Genomic DNA, 19,393 nt, shown 5'->3' with positions numbered 1-19,393 from the left:
TGAAAAGGCACAGACTTGGGAAATGGGGTATCATGGGCCTGAGAACCAGCCAGGAGGCCCGAGTCACTGGATCATAAAGGGGAGTTAGGGGTGAGAAGACTGGAAAGGTAGGAAGCATGGTGATCTAATGAGATCTCTAAGGGCAAAAATATAGACAGAGAAGAGAAGAAGGCCAAGGACAGAACCTTGGGGGGGTGGGCATCCACAGAGACCTAAAGGTGCCACCTGTATGAAGATCCAATAAAGGAGACTGAGGAGCAAACAGAGAGGATTCCCAACCCAGCAACCTCTCTGCTAGATCTGTTCAACCCTGGTGAGCCATGAAGCTCAAAGAGGCAATGTTCTCTTGCAAAGTTCCAGCTAACAACCACCCTCGTAACACTTGCCCATGTCTCCAGGACAGGCTCTTAGGAGCTGGCTGGAGGCTCAACCACAATGGCCAGCAGGGGGAGCCAATGACCAATGTGGATTCATTCCTACCGTATAAACAGCAGCTAGATTCAAGGGGCTCACAGGGGTGGGGAACCCTCTAGTTCCTCAAGTGCAGCCCTTTGACTGAATTCAAACTTCACAGAACAAATCCTTGGATTTCACAGAACAAAAACTTGGATTCGGTCAAAAGGCTGCACCCAAGGACCTAGAAGGCCACATGTGGCCTCAAGGCCCCAGGTTCCTCACCCCTGGTAGGGCATTGCTCCCATTCCCTTTATAGTTAAGGACCTCATGTTCTCTGGACTTAGGCATATGGTTCAGTCCCGGGGAAGTGTGGCCTCTAACAGGGGGATCCCTTTTCTCACACTGGCTCATTTAGTCCCCCACTCCAGCAAGCCAGAAAAAAAATTCCCTAAAGCTTAAGTTTTTGCTAATGCCTAGGGTCTTCCCAAAGGTAGTAGTAAAAAGGTACTCCACATACCGTATGAATCAGGTATGGGACAGGTATTTATTTCCTCCATACAAAAGAAACATTAAGCATTAAACACGCAGAAGCATGCATTGATAGAAAACATTTAAAACACAATTCAGTAACAACATAACTTTAGTTGTACGGTCCCAGGAAGTTGGGGGTCTCTCTTTTAGTCATTTCTGGCAAGGTTCTTGCCAGAGTCCTCCTTAATAGTCTGATCCTTCACTTGGAAGATGGCCATCTACTTGAGAGTCGATGTGGCTTCAGAAAGGGTCGACAACAGTTGATATGGTGTTTGCTGCCCAACAACTCCAGGAGAAATGCCAGTAGAACAGAGGCCTGTGCACCACGTTTGTAGATCTGACCAAGGCCTTTGTTACTGTTAGTTGTGTCAAATGTTTTTAATGAGGATGAACATGGCAACGTGAGCTACCACACTAACGGTAAATTCTTCAACTTAAAAATGCTACAAGCCAAGACCAAAGTGGAGGGAGAGTTGGTGCATGACTTTCTGTTTGCAGATGACTGTGCACTGAATGCAGCCTCTGAAGCTGAGATGCAACAATGCATAGATTGATTCTCTGCTGCTTGTGCTAATTTTGACCTTACAATTAACACCAAGAAAACACAGGTGCTCCATCAGCCACCACCACACCATTGGTTACAAGAAATGGAGAAGTTTTGAATGCTGTGGATAAGTTTACTTACCTTGGTAGTGTACTTTCCAGGGATGTGCACATTGACAATGAGGTTGATGCACACATTGCCAGAGCTACGTTAGCATTTGGGAGGCTCCAAAGGGAAGTATGGGAGAGAAGAGGCATTAGACTGACTCCCAAACTGAAGGTCTACAGACCTGTGGTGCTGACCTCATTGTTATATGCCTGTGAAACCTAGACAGTCTACCAGCACCTTGCCAGGAAAATGAATAGCTTCCATCTGAATTTTCTTAGGAAGATCCTGAAGATCACCTGGCAGGGTAAGATACCGGACACTGAGGTCCTTACTCGAACTAAACTGCCAAGCACTCAAACTCTGTTTCAAAGATCGCAACTCCAATGGGCTGGCCACCTTGTTCAAATGCAAAAGGTAGGGTTGCCAAAAAGACTATTTTATGGAGAACTCACATTGGGCAGGCATTCACAAGTTGGTCCAAAGAAGCGATACCAGGACACCCTCAAGGTCTCTCTTAAGAACTTTGGAATTAATTGTGTGACATGGGAGACACTGGCACAGAACAGCTCAGCATGGTGGGCCCTCATCAAAGAAGGTGCTGTGCTCTATGAGCAAAGCAGAATTGAAACAACTCAAAGGAAATGCAGGATGTGCAAATTTAGAGAATCCACCCCAAATGTTCACTCGGACTATTTGTGCCTGACCTGTGGTAAAACATCTCTAAGCTTGTATTAGTCTGATCAGCCACAGTCTGACACATTGAAACTTGACTCTAGCATAGTGATGTCATTCTGGTCCTCTTTGAGAATGAAGGACAGCAACCAGCCAACCAACCAACCAGCTCAAAAAGTTGAGACATTTTCTTTAATATCTGATCTCCCTATCTCACTGACGCTGAACGTACTCACAGCCCTATACTACTCCATTGCTGACCTGGGCAAGTTCACCCTTCCTTAGGCGACCTGTTGGCCCCCCACTCTTGGGGGTTCACCATATTCAAGCCAGACTCAGTGCAGACACCCGTTTGGTATAACAACCCACTGCAGCTCAGAACTCAAGAGATCCACCAGCCTCGGACTCCCCCATGACTGGATTACAGATGTACACCGATACCAGAGGAGTTGAAACTTCAATCTTATCATAAAGCAGTTTGAAGGACATGAATAGGTGTTATTACATCAGACCTTCCCTTCGCAGATGTTCCCTCAAAACCCTGGTTGGTCTCCCTGTCTCAAGCCCCTTCTCACTCAGCTATTAAATGGATCTCCCTGAAGTGCGGATCGGACTGTGTCTCTCCCTGCCCCTCAATAAACTCTAGTGGTTCTCTATTACTTCCAGGATCCAGCAGAAAATGCTGTTTGCTGTTTGGTCTCAGCCTCACACAGAGAAGGTCACATGCCTTTGATCTCAGTCAGCATCCACAAGTACTCCTCCCTTCTAGGTCCTAACTCTGAAATTCTTCTCTCTGACTTAGAATGATAGAGTTGGTTTGCCCCTAGGATATAATCACAAGGTGACCAGATAAGGAGGTATTGGTGTATCTCCTTTGGATTTACAGGGGGGGAGGGAGGAGGATGGGGCCGGGCTGTGCTGGAGCAAGCTTGAACTGACCAGAGCCATTTTTTTTCCCCCAGAGAGCTGGTTATTAAATATTTACCGGCATACCAAGTTCTCGACTATGTGACCATAATTCACCTTTCATAGGATCATGAATTTAAAGCTGGAAGGAACATTAGAGGTCATCATGTGCAACTCCCCTCATTTCAGATGAGGAAATTAAAGCTCCAAAAGGTTAAATGACTCGCTTAAGGTCACACAGCTAGTGTCTGAAACAAGATTCAAACCCAGGTCCCTGACCCCAAGTCACATGCTCCGGACACTACCCCATGGTGCCTTTCTCTGGCCTTCTTCCTCAGTCTCCAGTTGTTCAGCCCCTCCCTGATTTTCCAGATGATTGCCACCTCAGTGGGATCACCTTCCTGCCTTCAAAGTCTATACTCTTTAGTCATTTGGTTCAACATTACATTATTTTCCTTGTCCCCATCATCCGTTTCCTGAACTCAGCTTTGGAGTACTCCAACCATCCAGACTCTCTCCTTCTGCTCTCTTGCTGGTGGATGCCAAGAGAGGAGTCAATGTAATGGATCACTACAAACCAATGTTGTCCACGTTGCTTGGGTCCTCACCACTGACCAACAATCAACCCTTTTCAACTTACCTGAATGACTCTCCCACTCCCCACGGTGGCTTTTGCAAACCTTTTCTCTTCTCCCCAAACCCCAGCCCTCATTAGAAGACCACATCCCTTCCTATGAGACTGCTCCCCAATTCTATCCTTCCAGTCCCCTCAATACCATCCCACAGTCACTCTCTCCTCCTGTGCTCCAGTCTTGAGGGCACAGACAGCCCTCCTTCTTGTCAATGCCAACCTCTCACCTTGTGCCCTTGGCCCAGGGGTGAACTAGATGGAATTCATACTGGCTCCTGAGAGCCAATGGTTAAATTTTTACACCCTCAAAATGGTCAAATGCTAAAAATCAAGGCTTGATATTTTGTTATTGTTGATTAATGGGACATAAGAAAGTAATGAAAGAAATGTTAATGATGCAAATTACCCTTAAAAAGTATTTCCTGTGTACATTTGGGGGGGGGGAGCCTGTCATTAAACATTTACCAGCACACCCCTGCTTTGATCCCACCCTCCTCCTCTCCTCCAAGAATTGGCCCACCCTTTCCTTTCATCACCTTTTCCCTCCCTAATTGTCCATCTCCTTTTCCTCATTCTGAAGGATATAGAGCCAGCCTCAGAACCTGAAAGTCCCACCTCTGACACAAACCGGCTGGGTAACTCTGGGCTGGTTATTTAAAATCTCAGAGACTTTGGCTGCCCTCTGACTGTAAATTTCAAAGAAGATGCCAATTTGCATGAATAGAGGGAACTTCCTTGTTCCCTACCCCTGGAAACTTCCCAAGTCTAGTCCCTATCTATATATACATACATATAATATACACATGATATATACATGCATATACACACATGCATATATACATATATACACATACATACATATGCATGCGCATATATCTATATCTAGATATAGATATAGATATCTCCATACCCATTATTTTCTTCCCTACCTTTTAGAAATATGATCAAACGTAGCCCCCCATCCTTAAAGACCTTGGCTTGACACTGGCATCTCCTGAAAGTATTTTCTCCTTCCATTGTCAAATCACTAGAAAAAGAAACAAGTTACCTCCAGTCCCACATTCACTTTCTCACCCTCCCACTCATTTCTCAGTCCTTTGCCATCTGGTCCCCTTCTTGTCCTCTTGGCAGCACCTGGCACAGCCGGCAGCCCGCTCCTCCTCTGGATTCCCTCTTCTCCCTCAGTTTCTCTGCCTGAGCTCCATGATGGTCCTCTTCCTGTGTGTCCAGTCCCTTCTTCTCGATCTCCTTAGTTCATTACCTGTGCTCTACCCTCCACATCGGGGTGTGCCCCACGGCTCTGTCCTGGGCCTTCTCCTCTCCTTTTGCTACAATCTTTCTCTGTTTATTTGTAATACATCCTGTATGCATTTATTATGAACATATTATATTTGAGGCATGTAGGTGGTATAGGGAATATCACATTGGACTTGGGACTCAAGATGGTCTGGGTTCAAATCTAGTCTCAGATATTTCTTAGTTGTGTGAGCCCGGTTAAGTCACTTAACTTCTGTCTGCCTCAGTTTCCTTTACTATAAAATGGGTAAAATACCACCTACCCCACAGGACTGTCGTGAGGATCAAAGGAGATAACATACATAAAGTGCTTGCAAACCTTAAAGTGCTATATAAATTAAGCTATAATAATTACAAATAATTACAATAATATAATAATTAAAATAATACAACACAATACAATAATACAAATACAATAATTATTACAATAATACAAATATGTATTATTATATAATAATGATGTTATCATTGAATATGAAGTTTTTGAGGACGAGTGACTGATCCAATGCCTAGCACGTAGTAGGCAATTAATAAATACCTTCTGATTGGTTCCAAGTCCAGCTAAGAAGTGAGCAGCTATTCCACAGCGCATCTACAGCTAGGCACTGAGGGAGATTCCAAGATAACCGACATAGAGAGTATCTAAGCTGGAAGAGCTGCCCCTCCCCCCCCACCCAGGACATCTAGCCCAAAGCATACCCGACAAGGAATCCTTTCCATAAATTCCAAGCATGTGATCATCTTTTAAAGACCCCACCCCCCGGGTCTGACCCCCCTCACCCTCAGCCTTCATGGTATGAAGTGGCTGACAAATTCAAGGATCATTGATCTGAGAGGTGAGAGGGACCTTATCTCATCCAATCTCCTTGCTTACAGATGAGGAAACTGAAGCATAATTCATAGCTTGATGTAGCTTGATTTGAACCTGGGCCCTCTGATTTCAAATCACTCATTCTTTGCATTGTACCATAAATTGATTCGTTTATTCACTGGGGGAAAAAAAGGCCCAGCCAGGAGGGGAGCTAGGTTGAGGAAAGGAGAGCACAGTCTGTCAACAAGCATTTATTAAGCACCATAAGAGTCTCCAGACCTTGTGCTAAATGCCGGGGATACAGAGAAAGGCAAAAGATCATCCCTTCCCTCAAAGAACTCACAATCGAATGTAAGAGACAACCTGCAAACAGTTATGGTCGTACAAGATATAGACAGGTATGGGACAGCTAGGTGGCGCAGTGAGCAGAGCACCAGCCCTGGAGTCAGTAGGACCTGAGTTCAAACCCGACCTCAGACACTTGACACACTTACTAGCTGGGTGACCTTGGGCAAGTCACTTAACCCCAATTGCCCTGCCTTCCCCCCTCAAAAAAAAAGATATATACAGGTAAATTGGTGAGTGCTCAACAGAGGGAAGGCATTAACCTTTGGAATTTAGGATTAGGAAAGGCTTCCTACGGAAGGTGGCACTTTAGCTGAGACTTGACCAAAACCAGGGAAGACTGGAGGTGGAGATGAGGAGGGAAAGCATTGAAGCCATGGGGAACAGACAATGAAAATGCCCAGAGCCCACAGCTGGAAGGTCTAGTTCAAGGAAAAGCAAGGAGGTGAATGTCACCGTATCCTGCGTCCAGGGTATAAGGTGTGAGAAGCCGGGCAAGTTAAGGCTTCCTAAGTCAAACAGAGGGTTTTCTATTTGATCCTGGGGGCCGATTACCCCATACACACCCCCCACACCCCTACACCCCTGCCATTTACCAGCCATGTAACAACGGGCAATATCTTCTTCTGTTATCCCTATAATAGATCTCAGTTTCCCTATCTGTAAAATGAAGGACTTAGATCGATGATCTCACTCCAAAGAGGGGAAGGAAGGGAATAAGCATTTATAGAGCACCTACTGTGTGCCAGGCACTGTGTGCTAAGCATCTTTCATAAATATTATCTCGTTTGATCTCGGAGAAACAAGAGAACAGGACCCCTGGGTTAGCTCTTCTGCTAAAAAGAGCATGAAAATTCTAGAATTGAGAGGTTTTTCAAAAGTCAGCCAGTCCAGCCCTAACCCACAGCATGAATCTCCTTTAAAACATCCTGGACAAGTAAGTGGTCATCCAGTCTCTGCTTGAAGACCTTCAGCAATGGGGAGCTCACTCCCCCTTGAGGAGGTCCATTCCAGATCTGACAGTTTTGCTTGTCGCAAAGTCTTTCCAAATGCTGGCCCTCCAGGTCCACAGGTTGGGAAACACTGACCAATGATCCTGTTTTCGTAGAAGTTTAAATTTAAAGCTCTAAAAGAACTTTGAGGTTATCTCATCCAACCCCCTCATTTTACTATTTTTATTTTTGTTTTGTTTTAGTGAATTTTGTCTGTGTATCACAATCATTCCAACCTCCCCTCTCCCACTGAACCCATCCCTGTGACAAAGAAATAATTAAGCTAAGATGCCCAATTCAGAGACCGAATCAGACAATGTAAACAATATTCCATCCCAGCAGTCCTCCGCTTCTCTGCTGTGAGATAAAAGATATGTTTTATTACTCATTCTTAGGGACCTCCCTTATTTTTTCAGTTACTCAGAAGTCAGCTTCCTTGAGCAATCTTTTCATTTATATTGTGATAGCCAGTGAGTCTACCATTCTCTTCATTCTTCTGTCACACTGCATCAGTCCATATAAATCTTCCGCTATTGTATCAAAGACGATAAAATATGAAGTAAAGCGCTTTGCAAACCTTGAAGCACTAGGTGAATGCTAGCTCTCATTCGAAGCTATTTCTTTGAATTCTTTTAATTCATCATTTCTCGCTGCACAATATTTCATGCATTCATACGCCATCTTTTTTTTGAACCACTCCCCAATTGACGGGCCTCCACTTTGTTATCCAGTCTTTACTACCGCAGAAGAGATTGAAATCAATATTTTAGCACAATATGTAGGATCTTCGTTTCCATCGTTGACTTCCTTAGGGGTATATGCCCGATAATCAGAATACTGGGTCAACATATGGGGATGATTTAAATCTCTTTTCTTCAATAATTCCAAACTGAGATTCAGAACAACCAGACACTTCATTTTACCAGTGAAGACAATGGGGCCCTTAGAGGTCCTTGTTGTGGTGCATCCTTCCTTCTTGAAGAGGACCAATGACATCATGAAGGTGATGTCTTGACTCGTGAGTGAATTGGGTTTAAGTGAGGCGGAGCTGTGCTAAATCATCAGCCTCACTTTCTCCTCCAGTCTCTATCAGAATCCAGTGGCAAGATAAGGGATTTACTCAGGGTCACAGGGGTAGTAAGTAAGTGGTAGACCCTCAGATTTAAATTCAATAAGCTCTACATTACACCATGTTGCCTCCCTTTTCCATTCCTTCATCTGACTATTCATCCCATCTATTTATCCATTCCCCCAACCATCCATCCATCCATTGCCCATCCATCCATTCATCCATCTCCCTGTCTATCCATCTATCCATCTCCTATCCATCCATCCATCCATTCATCCATCCCCCATCCATCCCATTTATCCATCCATCACTTACCCATCTATCCATCCATCCATTCCCCATCCATCCATTATCCATCTCCCCGTCCATCCATCTATCCATCTCCTATCCATCCATCCATCCATTCATCCATCCCCCATCCATCCCATTTATCCATCCATCACTTACCCATCTATCCATCCATTCATTCCCCATCCATCCATCTATCCATCTCCCCATCCATCCCCCAATCCATCCATTCATCCATCCATCCATCCCCCCCATCCATCTAAGCCATTAAACAACCATTTATAAAGATCTGCCAGAAAAAAATCCTCCCATATAACATAGTAATTTGTTTTGCTTGATTGTTACACAATGACAATGTTACATATGTTACAAGAGTTTTGTTTTCCTTTTTTCTTTTAAATGGAGGAGTAGGAAGGAGAGAAAATAAATGTTTTTTCATTGAAAATTTAAATAAAAGATTTGGGGGGAAAATGTTTCCTTTATGTAACACCCTGTATTGGACACTACAGGAGGTAACAAATTTCAATGGTATTGCAGGATAGTAGAACAACTCCTGAATTTAGAGATGTGAGTTTGAAACCTGTGGGTAAGTGACACATCATCTCTGGAACTCTGTTTCTTCACTGCTGCTTAACTACAACGACCTTGTGATATGTCAAAGTGATCTCAAGGTCCTTTCAACTTTAAAGCCCTAAAATCTTGGCTAAGACACTGTGTGTGCCTTTGTGGAGCTCAGCGTCTAGTGGAGGAATCTCAGATCCCATCTGCGTGATCCTCCCTCTAATGACACCATGTCCACCTGTAATTCCTCCAGAAGGGGCCAAAGGACTGGGTTGGGGTTGAGGGTTTCCAATGGAACCTCCACTGAGAACTCTAGAACACAAGCTCTTAAGAACACCCAATACTTTTCCATATCTTCTTGGAAGAACCACAGCTATCTCCCACCCAGGGAGGGGACAAGGGCCTCCCTTCACATTTGTGACCAATACCATCCCAGACATCTCTCTTACGTCTGGTATCTCTTTCAGCAAGACTCATCTCAGTACCACGGCTGGGGTGTTAGCCATTTCCTCCTCAACGGTCACCACTTCATATCCTCCCACATCCAGCACCAGCCCTGTGCTTCCTGTTTCCAAGGCAATAATGGGTGTGGGGGAAGGAGAGAGAGAGGGAAGGGGATGTTTCTGGGACTTCTGAGCCAGGTCTGGGCCTACCCAAAAGGTAGCCTGGAGGTCAAAATCAAGAATGAGTCCTCAGCCACTGTCATCATCAGAACATGTTTATTTACCATTACCTAGGGCTATTTTCCTCCTAGGAGGGGATCAGAGAAACTCAGGTGGAAGGGACTTCTGAGACAATTTTGTCCCCTGCACAATATCCCTGACAAATGGTCCCCTAGCCTGTTTGAAGACCTCCAGTGATGACATTCCAGTCTGACATCTGGATTCTTTTTCATGCACACCATGCCTAGAACCTAGAACCACATCATCAAGCTGGGAAAAACCCTTGAACAAAAAATGCCAGAGCTAGGAGAGACCTTAGAATGTCAGAGCTAAGAGGGATCTTGGAACACAGAAAGTGAGCACTGGGAGGGCCCTTAGAACATGGAATGTCTGAGCTGGGAGGGCCCTTAGAACATGGAATGTCCAAGCTGGGAGGGCCCTTAGAACATGGAATATCCGAGCTGGGAGGGCCCTTAGAACATGGAATGTCAGAACTGGGAGGGCCCTTAGAACACGGAATGTCAGAGCTGAGTGCTGGGTCTTACAGGTACAATCTTCTCATTTGATGGAGAAGAACACTGAGATTTGTCCAAGATGACATAGCAAGTTACTGTCCGAGCTGAAACTAGAACCCAAGTCTCCTAGACTGCCAGCCCAAGCCTCCTTCCATTGTTCTAGGAAAATGCAGAAATGAGTCCACATGGGGATTGTGGAAAAAAGGAGAGAGACTGTGGGAACGCAAGTCAAAAGAGGTGAGAGGCTACTGTGGGTCCCCAGGGCAGGGAGAGAAGGACTTCTGCTGACGTCTGGGCTCAGAGAGGCCTGGCCCAGGGCTCAGGGCTCTGCCCTTCCCATCTTCCAGCCCTGACTGCCTCAGTTGACCACTGTCCACCTAGAATGGTTATGGATGGGGCCCTACACCCTACATCTTGGAATGGCAGCTACCTACCGGACACTGGCTGACAGTTCCTCTTTGATTTGTGCAAAATAACATGTCAGAAGAAGGGAGGGGCCCATGGGGGGAGGGGGAGAGGGAAAGCACAGACCTCAGAGACTGGGAGATGGAGAGAATGACTTTTCTAAATGGTCTCAGGCCAAGGGACTCAGAGACGGGGAACTTTCAGATAAATCCCCCAGAACTAGAGAGGGGGAAGGGTGATGAAGAGAAGTGAGAGGAGGGGCCTGCAGCTGGTTTAAAACAAAACAAAACTCCAAACACCAAGATCAACGGTTATTTGGAGGGCTCTCACTCAATTCCTCCCTCAAACCCCTCCCCATATACACAATCACATTCTAATACTTTATATATATACACATATATATATATACACGCACAAATATATACGTGTGTGTGTGTGTGTATCCTGTCTCTGTTACAAATAATCTCTTTTCTTCTCTGGGCCTCAATTTCCCCATCTGTAAAATAAAAGGATTGGACTAGATCAGAGATTCTTAATCTTTCTTTGTGTACTCACCCCCTTTAGGAGGCAGCCTGATGAAGCTCATGGACCCTTTCTGAGGATCATGTTTTTAAATGCATAAAGCAAAAGATGTAGGATTACAGAGGAAAACAATTATGTTGAAATGCAGTTACCAAAATTTTTAAAAACCACACCCAACCGGTTCACAAGGCCCATATCATGATCCCCTACACTAATGCATCTCTGAGGTCCCACTGAGCTCTGAACCCCGTGATCCTATAAAGTTAATTAAAATGAACTCACAAACATACTTAACACATGTTCTAGTACACGTTTGCCCACATTCAGACCTTTGAAGAACAGGAAAACCAGAATCTCCTTCCCTAGAGATTTCTAAATACTGAGGGGTGAGCAATCTCTTCCATCAGAGACACTTTAAGTGCCTTGGAGGTGAGGGGATGAACAAGATAACCTGTCTGTGCTATCACATAGGGGAGCTCTGTTGACTCTGAGATCTACACACATAGACAAGTGTCTAGTGTCTCATACACATGCAACAGCCCAGATATGTCCCGAAGAAAACTTTCCCAGGACTAATCTCCTACCTGCCCACACTTTACAATTCATGCTTCAAATTCCCTTGCATCACATTTAACCCATTCTCCAGGGCCCATGTGCACTGGGCTCCCTGTCCAGTTTAATCAAAGGCCGCGGCCCCCCTCCCTTCTCTACACTGCCCCCACTAAAACAAGTCATCAGTCTGTGAGCTGCCAACTCCACCCAGCCCAGCAGCCTCAGGATTGCATGGACTTCTTAGCAATCCTGACCCAATGAAGGATGAGGCTGGGGTCATCCTAAGGACCTTACCCTTCCTGGTCAACCAGAGCAGAAAGGTAGGGTGCCTGTTGGGGTGTGGAGGGGGAGGCAGCTGTAGGCAAAAAGCCTCAGCCCACCAAAGCAGCCACTCTCTCAGATCCAGAGGTAGAAGATCTTTGCCCTGGGCATCCTGCCAGTGCCCACTGGGGCTGCCGGGCTGTATGGTGTAACATCCTCTTTACCCAAGACATCAGGGCCTTGGCCTCAAGCCCAGGACCCCTACCCCAGATCATTGCCCAAAACCCCTTGCAGGAAACTAGGCAAGGGGGAACAATTCCTGGAACTTCAACCAATAGTCCATACAGCAAAGGGCACAAAGCCCCACCCCTAACCTGCCCTCCCTTAGGGGGACCATGGTCAGAAGGCAAGAGCAAAAGAGGAGGGGTTTGGGCCTGGAGGCTGGGGGCAGGGGATTCCAGTAGGCTCAGACACTTCGTACACTGGACACGCTGGACAGAGGCTCACGCATCCGGAAGCTTAGAGAACGGGAGGTCCGAAGGCTATCCCGGGGCCGGAGGGAGCTTTCAGTGGAAGAGATGGAATGGGTCTCCATGGCCCGGACCAGGCAGTCCCCGGGCCCTCGAATCCCCAGGCTCAGGCAGCCACAGCACAGGAATCCCAACACAGCCCGACACACCTCCCGGCTTCGGAAGGAGTAGATGAGAGGGTTGATGGCCGAGTTGAGCACCGCCAGAGTCAAGATCCAATCCATGCCCCGTAGGTACTCCTGGGCCCAGGCGGTGGTGCCAAAGATGTCCGCCAATAGCAGCCCAAAGAGTGGACCCCAGCAGAGGAGGAAAGTCACCAGGATCATCAGCACCGTCTGCAGGAGGCGCTGGGCCTTGCAATGGGCATAGCCTCGCGGGACCTTCTGTCCATTGGCGCGGACCAAGCGAAAGATAGCACCATAGAGCAGCATGATGGAGGCCAGGATCAAGCTGAAGATGACCACGCAGAAGAGGATGTACCACTTGGAATAAAGGGGCAACAGGTTGGAACAGTTGGAGAAGTCACAGACGCAGTTCCAGCCAAGCAAAGGCAACAGACCCAGCAGCAAGGCCAGGAGCCAGCAGAGGCCAATGAAGCCGTACACACGGACCATCTTGCTGGTACTGCGCGCCACCATGGGACGCATCATGGTAGCAAACCTCTCCACGGCCGTAAAGAGGAGGCTGAAGGTGGATGCAGCCAGGGCCATGAAGAGCAGCCCCTCCCGGAGGAACCAGGAGGTGGGGGTCAGACGGAAAGTCAGTCTACCAGACAGGACGATGTTGGCCAGGTAGGCCACGCCTGTGAGGAGGTCACTCAGGGTGATGTTGACAATACAGTAGTAGACCCAGCGCCGAGAGCGCATGTGAGTGATGATGGCCACCAGGACCAGCAGGTTCTCCAGGATGATTAGACAGCTGACAGCCACAAAGAGGGTACGAAGCCAGCCTAGGCCCTCTTCAGGTGGTCCCCGAAATTCCAGGCGTCCCGTGTAGTTGTAATGCTGCAGGATGAGGTCCGGGTGCCCAAGGTCCACCAGCTGGTGGCAAGAGGAGAGGTTCATCACCCAGCCTGGGAGCAAACCAGGGGCCACAAGGAAACTAGGCTCTGCTATTCCCCAGGGCCACTCACAGGCAAAGAGAGATCTTGGTGTCTGGGCAGGAGCAAGGTGGAGTGCCCTGCTGTCTTGAACAACAAAGAAGACTAGGCCAGGGTTTCCTGTTGTTTGAAATTTCCTGTTATGCAGCAGAGCAGTGCCCCCAAGGGTGAGGCGGAGGGGCAGGGAGGGGCCAGGGCCCCAGCAGGGCCTCCACCCCAGCTGTGGCGGAGGAGAAGTAACCAAGGAGGCCCCCAGGAAAGCTTCCAGATGGGGACCAAAGCAGGACAGGCCTTGGCCTGGCAGGGGAAGGAGCCCAAGTAAGGCTAAGGTGCTTAGGTATCAAGGGAAGCTGGTCCTCTCCATGCTCCCTTCAGGCATGCAGTCCTTTCTCAAAGGAAAGAGGGAGGAAAGGGATATACCTTGGGCATCCTGAAGAATGGAAACCCTTGGCCATAATTCAGCCACAGCTGCCCTCATTAACTCACTCTGTCCAAGGAAGGGCTCGAAGGGCAGCCCAGATATTGAGTCTGGAACCTCAATTCCTGGAAGCCACAGAAGGGGAAATTAGTACACAGGCAGTGTTGGCATTTACACACACACACACACACACACACACCCCACTGATGATAGACATACACAAGAAACCTGCACCTGTGTAGACATTAATAAAAAGGAACAACACAGAAATAGAAATACTGACGACATTGATGGACATACACATATACTGAAAAGCAAAGTACAGATGCATCCACCTGGTGACAACACAGAGAGACCAGACACATCAAGGCTCCAAAGGCTGTTCAGGACCTGGCCAGGAACTGAAGGGGATGTTGGACAGTGAAAATTCTTCCCTTTTGACATTCTCTCTTCTCTGGTCTAAGGACCCTTCCAACCCTAGCATTCCATGGTCTAAGGGTCCTGTCAATTTAGACATTGTGTTTTATATTCCAAGGACCTTCCCACCTCAGCTCTGACATTGTGTGTGCTAGGGCCTGTGTTCTAGGGGCGCTCCCTGGTTCTGACACTCTGTGTCCAGAGGGCCCTCACAGCACTGACTATCTGTGTTCCAAGAGCCCTCCCAGCTCCAACATCCAGTGTCCTATGGGCCCTACCAGCTCTGACATTCCTTGTTCTAATACCCTCCCTGCTCTGACATTCCATGTTCTAAGGGCCCTTGCAGCTCTGACATTCTGTGTTCTAAGGGCCCTTGCAGCTCTGACATCCAGTGTCCTAAGAGCCCTCCCTGCTCTGACATCCCATGTTCTAATACCCTCCCTGCTCTGATATTCCTTGTTCTAATACCCTCCCCGGTTCTGACATTCTGTGTTCTAAGGGCCCTCCCAGCTCTAACATTCTACACTTGTATGATTCTGGCGAGGTGAAGGAGGCAGGACAGTAGCTGATGCACCAACAATTCACAGGGTGGAAAAGGACACCAAGAAACCAGAAAGGGAGAGTTCATAAGCAACAGTTAGCCCATGATGGGAGCCCAGCGCCCCCTGTGGGAAAGACTGTGAACTGGTCACAAAAGGAAGAGGGCAAGATAGGACTAAACCAGTGTGATAAGGGAGACTTGTCCCCTGAACTTCAAGAGGCTTTAATCTCGAGGTGGAGATCCAATCTTGCCCTCAGGAAGTCCTCAATCTGAGGTGGGGACAGAGAAGAGAAGTCACTCTTCCCTCAGGGTGTGGTCCAATAGGCTACTCACAGATTACCTAGAAAACCCCATAAAAGAGCTTGTGTCTAGAGGGCTGAGTAGAATCAACCAAGATGACTCCTAGGACCTGGATTCAAGTCCTGCTTTTGACACATACTGGCTATGTGTTCTTTAAACAAACTTTAAGCAAAACTTTAAAACTGTAATTTGGAGAGTAGCTGTTGATCTGCATTGGCATAGGGAATTAAAATCACAACTCACGTTCAAAAAACAAAGTAAAACAGAGCCAAAAAAAAAAAAAAAGGCAACCCTGCAAGGGGAGAGCTTTGTGCATTCCTTTCTCATGCTCTGGTTCGTTGTTACTGTGCTCTCTAGTTAGCCACCAAATGGGGAAGGGAGCAAACATCTAATAAGCCCCAGCTGTGTCGAAAGGGAGACCTGTGTTAAGTAAGCGAGGTGATGTAAAGAAAGATACAATCTCATTTGGTCCCCACAACATCCCTGGGAGGGAGGTGCTAGATAGATCTGGCCTCTGCCCCGTTAACCCTGTAAACTCCCCGAGGGCAGGCACCAACCTGATTTGTATCGTCTTCCTCCAACATACAGCATAATACAGCACACAAAAAGAGTTACTAGCTGGGCGGTTCTCTCTAGATAGACGGCTACATATCTATCTATCTATCTAGAGAGAGCTCTCTCTGCGGATATAGAGCTATCCGTCTATATCTATATAGATATAGCTATGCGCACACATACTCTATATCAATATAGATCTATAGATATGGACAGATAGCTCTACATTCATAGAGAGTATATGTATGTAGATATACACATCTATATATTTAGAGATGGAGACTATGTGGTGTGTATGTATGTATGGCCTCCTTCTATGTGTCTTATAAAAACACACATGTACATATATGTATGTATATGTGGGTATATGTGTGTGTGCCTAGTTAATTACACGTTGACTTCCCCTCATTAGAATATGAACTCCTTAAAGGAAAGGACTGATTTTATATTTTTTTGGTATCCCCAGCACTCAGTGCTGTACCTGGCACATAGTGGGTACCTTATAAATGCTTTTTAATTCTTTCATTCATTTATTTTCTCCTGGCTTTGACATCCCACGTTCTAACATGCGGAGCATCTCTGACATTTTCTGTTCTGTGCTTCCCAGTTGACATTCTGTGCTAAAAAGGTTTCTTCCAGCCCTTAAATTTTACGATCCTCCTGTCCTTAGCCCGGTCCACTCCCCATGATCCTTGAGGAAGCTTCCTTTGAACTAATGAGGAGAAAGGGGATGGAGGTGAAGGACAGTCTAGCAGTGCCAGGGTACAGTGCTTCAGGGGAACAGGGAGGAACACACGGGGGCTCAGATGAGATTTTAGGCATGCTCTCCTGAGTCTGGGTCTGTTGGGGGCTGTCTTAACTCTCTCTTCTTCATCCTCATCCAAGACTTGCTCTTCCTTTCCCTTCCCTGAGCTGCCCCTCTATTGTTGGGTCCTCTTGGTGGGGCAGCCAAATTCCCCGTCTCTCCACCCTTCCCCTCACACACACTCAGGCTCTTGCTGGCCAGACCCTGGACACCTCAGACCCTTTGCTGCTGCTATTCGGTTGTGTCTGACTCTTTGCGACCCCAGATGGGGTTTTCTTGGTAAAGACACCCAAGTGGTTTGCCCTTTACTTCTCCAGTCCTGAGGTCCTCTGGCTCAGGCTTTGTGCCTTCCAAGGATCTGAGAATATGACTCTGTGTGTTCTTCTGCTGCTCCTTGGTCACTGGAAACATAGGCAAGTGTGGTCCTTCCCTCCCTAAGGAGCCTGCTCCATTCTAGGGCAGCTCTAAGTGCTAAAGCTTCCTCCCCCAGCTAACCCAAATCTGCCTTAGCCGGTGAAATCCAGCGCTGAGCACACACCGCCAGGCACAAAGCTGGCTGGCTTAAGCAATTCTAGGGGTTCCCTGAAGTTTTTTTGCATCACTCCAAGGTCTACCTTTTGGGGATACCAGAATGTTTTTGTCTCCTTCAGGAGTCAGCCCTTCAGCATCTGAGGACAGAGAGCTCACCTTGCTCCCAGGCTTCTCTTGTCTAGCTTTTTGAATAGGTCCTTGTAGGAAATGGCCTCCAGCATCTTCATCATCCTCTCTGTCTTCTGCCAAATGTCAAATATGCCTTGCTTGTCAACATCTTTCCTAAAACATACTGCCTACCCTTGGTTGGTTGCACTGTCAGAGGGACCCTGGAACTTCTAAAGGTAACATCCTGTCTAGGTTGTCTAACCCATTAGGGGCACTAGTGAGGGGTTGCTGATTCTAGAGGCCAGGAGAGTGGGGCCAGAGGAACTGGGGACATGGGGTGAGGGAGATAAGAATTCCTGTTCCCAGCTACCAGGCCCTGCCTCTTTCTCTGAATGGGAAGGACCTAGGCTGGTAACAGAAGGATCCCTGATAGGTCTCCTGGGGGACCTGAGGAATAGGGGCTGAGGTCCTCAGAGGTGATGGCAGGGAGGGCAGCCATGGCATCACCGCCCCCCCCCCCCAACCAGTGCTGAAAGGCTTTGGGGCTGACCAGGATATCTGTCAGAGGAAGCCAGGGACTGAGGGGAGGTGACCAGCATCATCTTCAGAAACAGCTGCTACATCCCAATCATGGATCTGGGAGACCTTGTGCTCAGGCCCAAGGAGACCTCCCCCCTCAGTCTGCTGCCCTGACCCCATTCTCCATCACTGTCCAGAGCCCCTGACCCAAAGTACTATAGGGACAAAAGCAGTGAGCTGTTTGCCATTGCCACAGTTGTCAGCTCATCTATACATAGATTCCATGGATCAGGACCACAAAGAAAGTAGAATGGAGTTGCCATGGAGACAAGCCCCCCATGGGTGCCTCAGCCGGCCTTAGAAGAGCCTAGTCACTGGATTCCCTTCACCAAGGGACTGTAGCTGCTTCCAGTTCCCTTGATGGTCACCCCTAACTACATACCCCGACCTGCCCAGTGCCCTGAAGCCTAGGGAGGCCGTGTGGTGAAGTGGGGGCTTCAGACACACAGGATAGTGGGTCAAATCTTAGTTTGGCTCACTAGTGGCATAGACTTGGGCAAATTTCTCAAATTCTTTGGGGTTCAGTTTCCTCAACAGAAAACTGACTTCTGAGGTCCCTTTTTAGCCATTGTTCCCAATTTAGTGGTGTTTTAATCCTGATCATGCCACTAGCTCAATGTGGGACCTCGGGCAAACATCTACCCTTCTTGAGACTTTTGGTGTCCTTAGCTGTTTCGGCTAGATCTCTAAGAGGCTACAGTTCTAGTCATGTTTTGGGGGGCCCATAACATGGCCTAACCCTAGGGGCAGTCCTTGGAGAATCAGATCCATTCAAAGGCAGCTGAGGCAGAAAAAAACAGAAAATCAAATTGAACATCCAAGTCCCAGCTCTGAAACTAACTCAATGTGTGACCTTGGGCAAGTCGCTTCTCCTTAGTTTCCTCTTTTATGAAATAAATGGGAAAAATAGGGAGGGGGAGGTCTGGACATGACTGGTACGGAAGGAAAAAATGCCTCAATAAAAGTTAAAAACAGTAACAAAAAGTTGTATTACCTGGTCTCTAAGTGCCTATCATTCTCTAGCCATGGCCTCTGCCTGGCCTGAGCTGCGGGTTTCAGGCTGCTGAATCCCAACCCTTACCCCCACGCCCATCTCCAGCTAGAGAATGGGGAGCTGGGGAGGCCCCTTGATATGGCCCTCCTTTAGAACTCAGGAGATAGCGGAGAAGATGACCCAGAAGAAGGCCAATAGGACACTGGCAGCCTGGATCCCACCCTCTTCTTCATGAGACTTCCATGTCAATATAACCTGGCACCCATAAAGCAGGGACCCCAGCGGATAAAAGAGCCCCAAGTTCTTTCTCCACTTGAATACTTATACATGTCTTTAATGCCTTCGCCCCATGAGACTCACAGGAGATCAGGAAATAAATAGAGGAGAATGGGGTAGAGGGAATGGGAGGCTTAAGAAGGAGTTGTCATCCAACTTTAGGAATGAGGACA

The 19,393-nt window shown here is 47.4% G+C and overlaps 1 protein-coding gene across 1 annotated transcript; it reads right to left on the bottom strand.

The window, feature by feature from the left end:
- Positions 1–12,533: 12,533 nt before the first annotated feature.
- On the bottom strand, positions 12,534–13,697 carry S1PR4 (sphingosine-1-phosphate receptor 4). Its single transcript, XM_036742310.1, has one exon. It carries the CDS (start codon positions 13,659–13,661, stop codon positions 12,534–12,536), a length of 1,128 nt encoding a protein of 375 aa, XP_036598205.1. The 5' UTR covers positions 13,662–13,697.
- Positions 13,698–19,393: the final 5,696 nt, after the last annotated feature.

The sequence above is a fragment of the Trichosurus vulpecula genome, chromosome 1 (genome assembly GCF_011100635.1).
Source record: "Trichosurus vulpecula isolate mTriVul1 chromosome 1, mTriVul1.pri, whole genome shotgun sequence".
Lineage (NCBI taxonomy): Eukaryota > Metazoa > Chordata > Mammalia > Diprotodontia > Phalangeridae > Trichosurus > Trichosurus vulpecula.
Note: the sequence above shows the minus strand (reverse complement) of the source record. Positions and strands in the feature narration are given on the sequence as shown.

Bases quoted from the DNA above. Each gene is read 5' to 3' on its own strand.
- S1PR4 (XM_036742310.1), bottom strand. From the start codon at position 13,661: ATGAACCTCTCCTCTTGCCACCAGCTGGTGGACCTTGGGCACCCGGAC.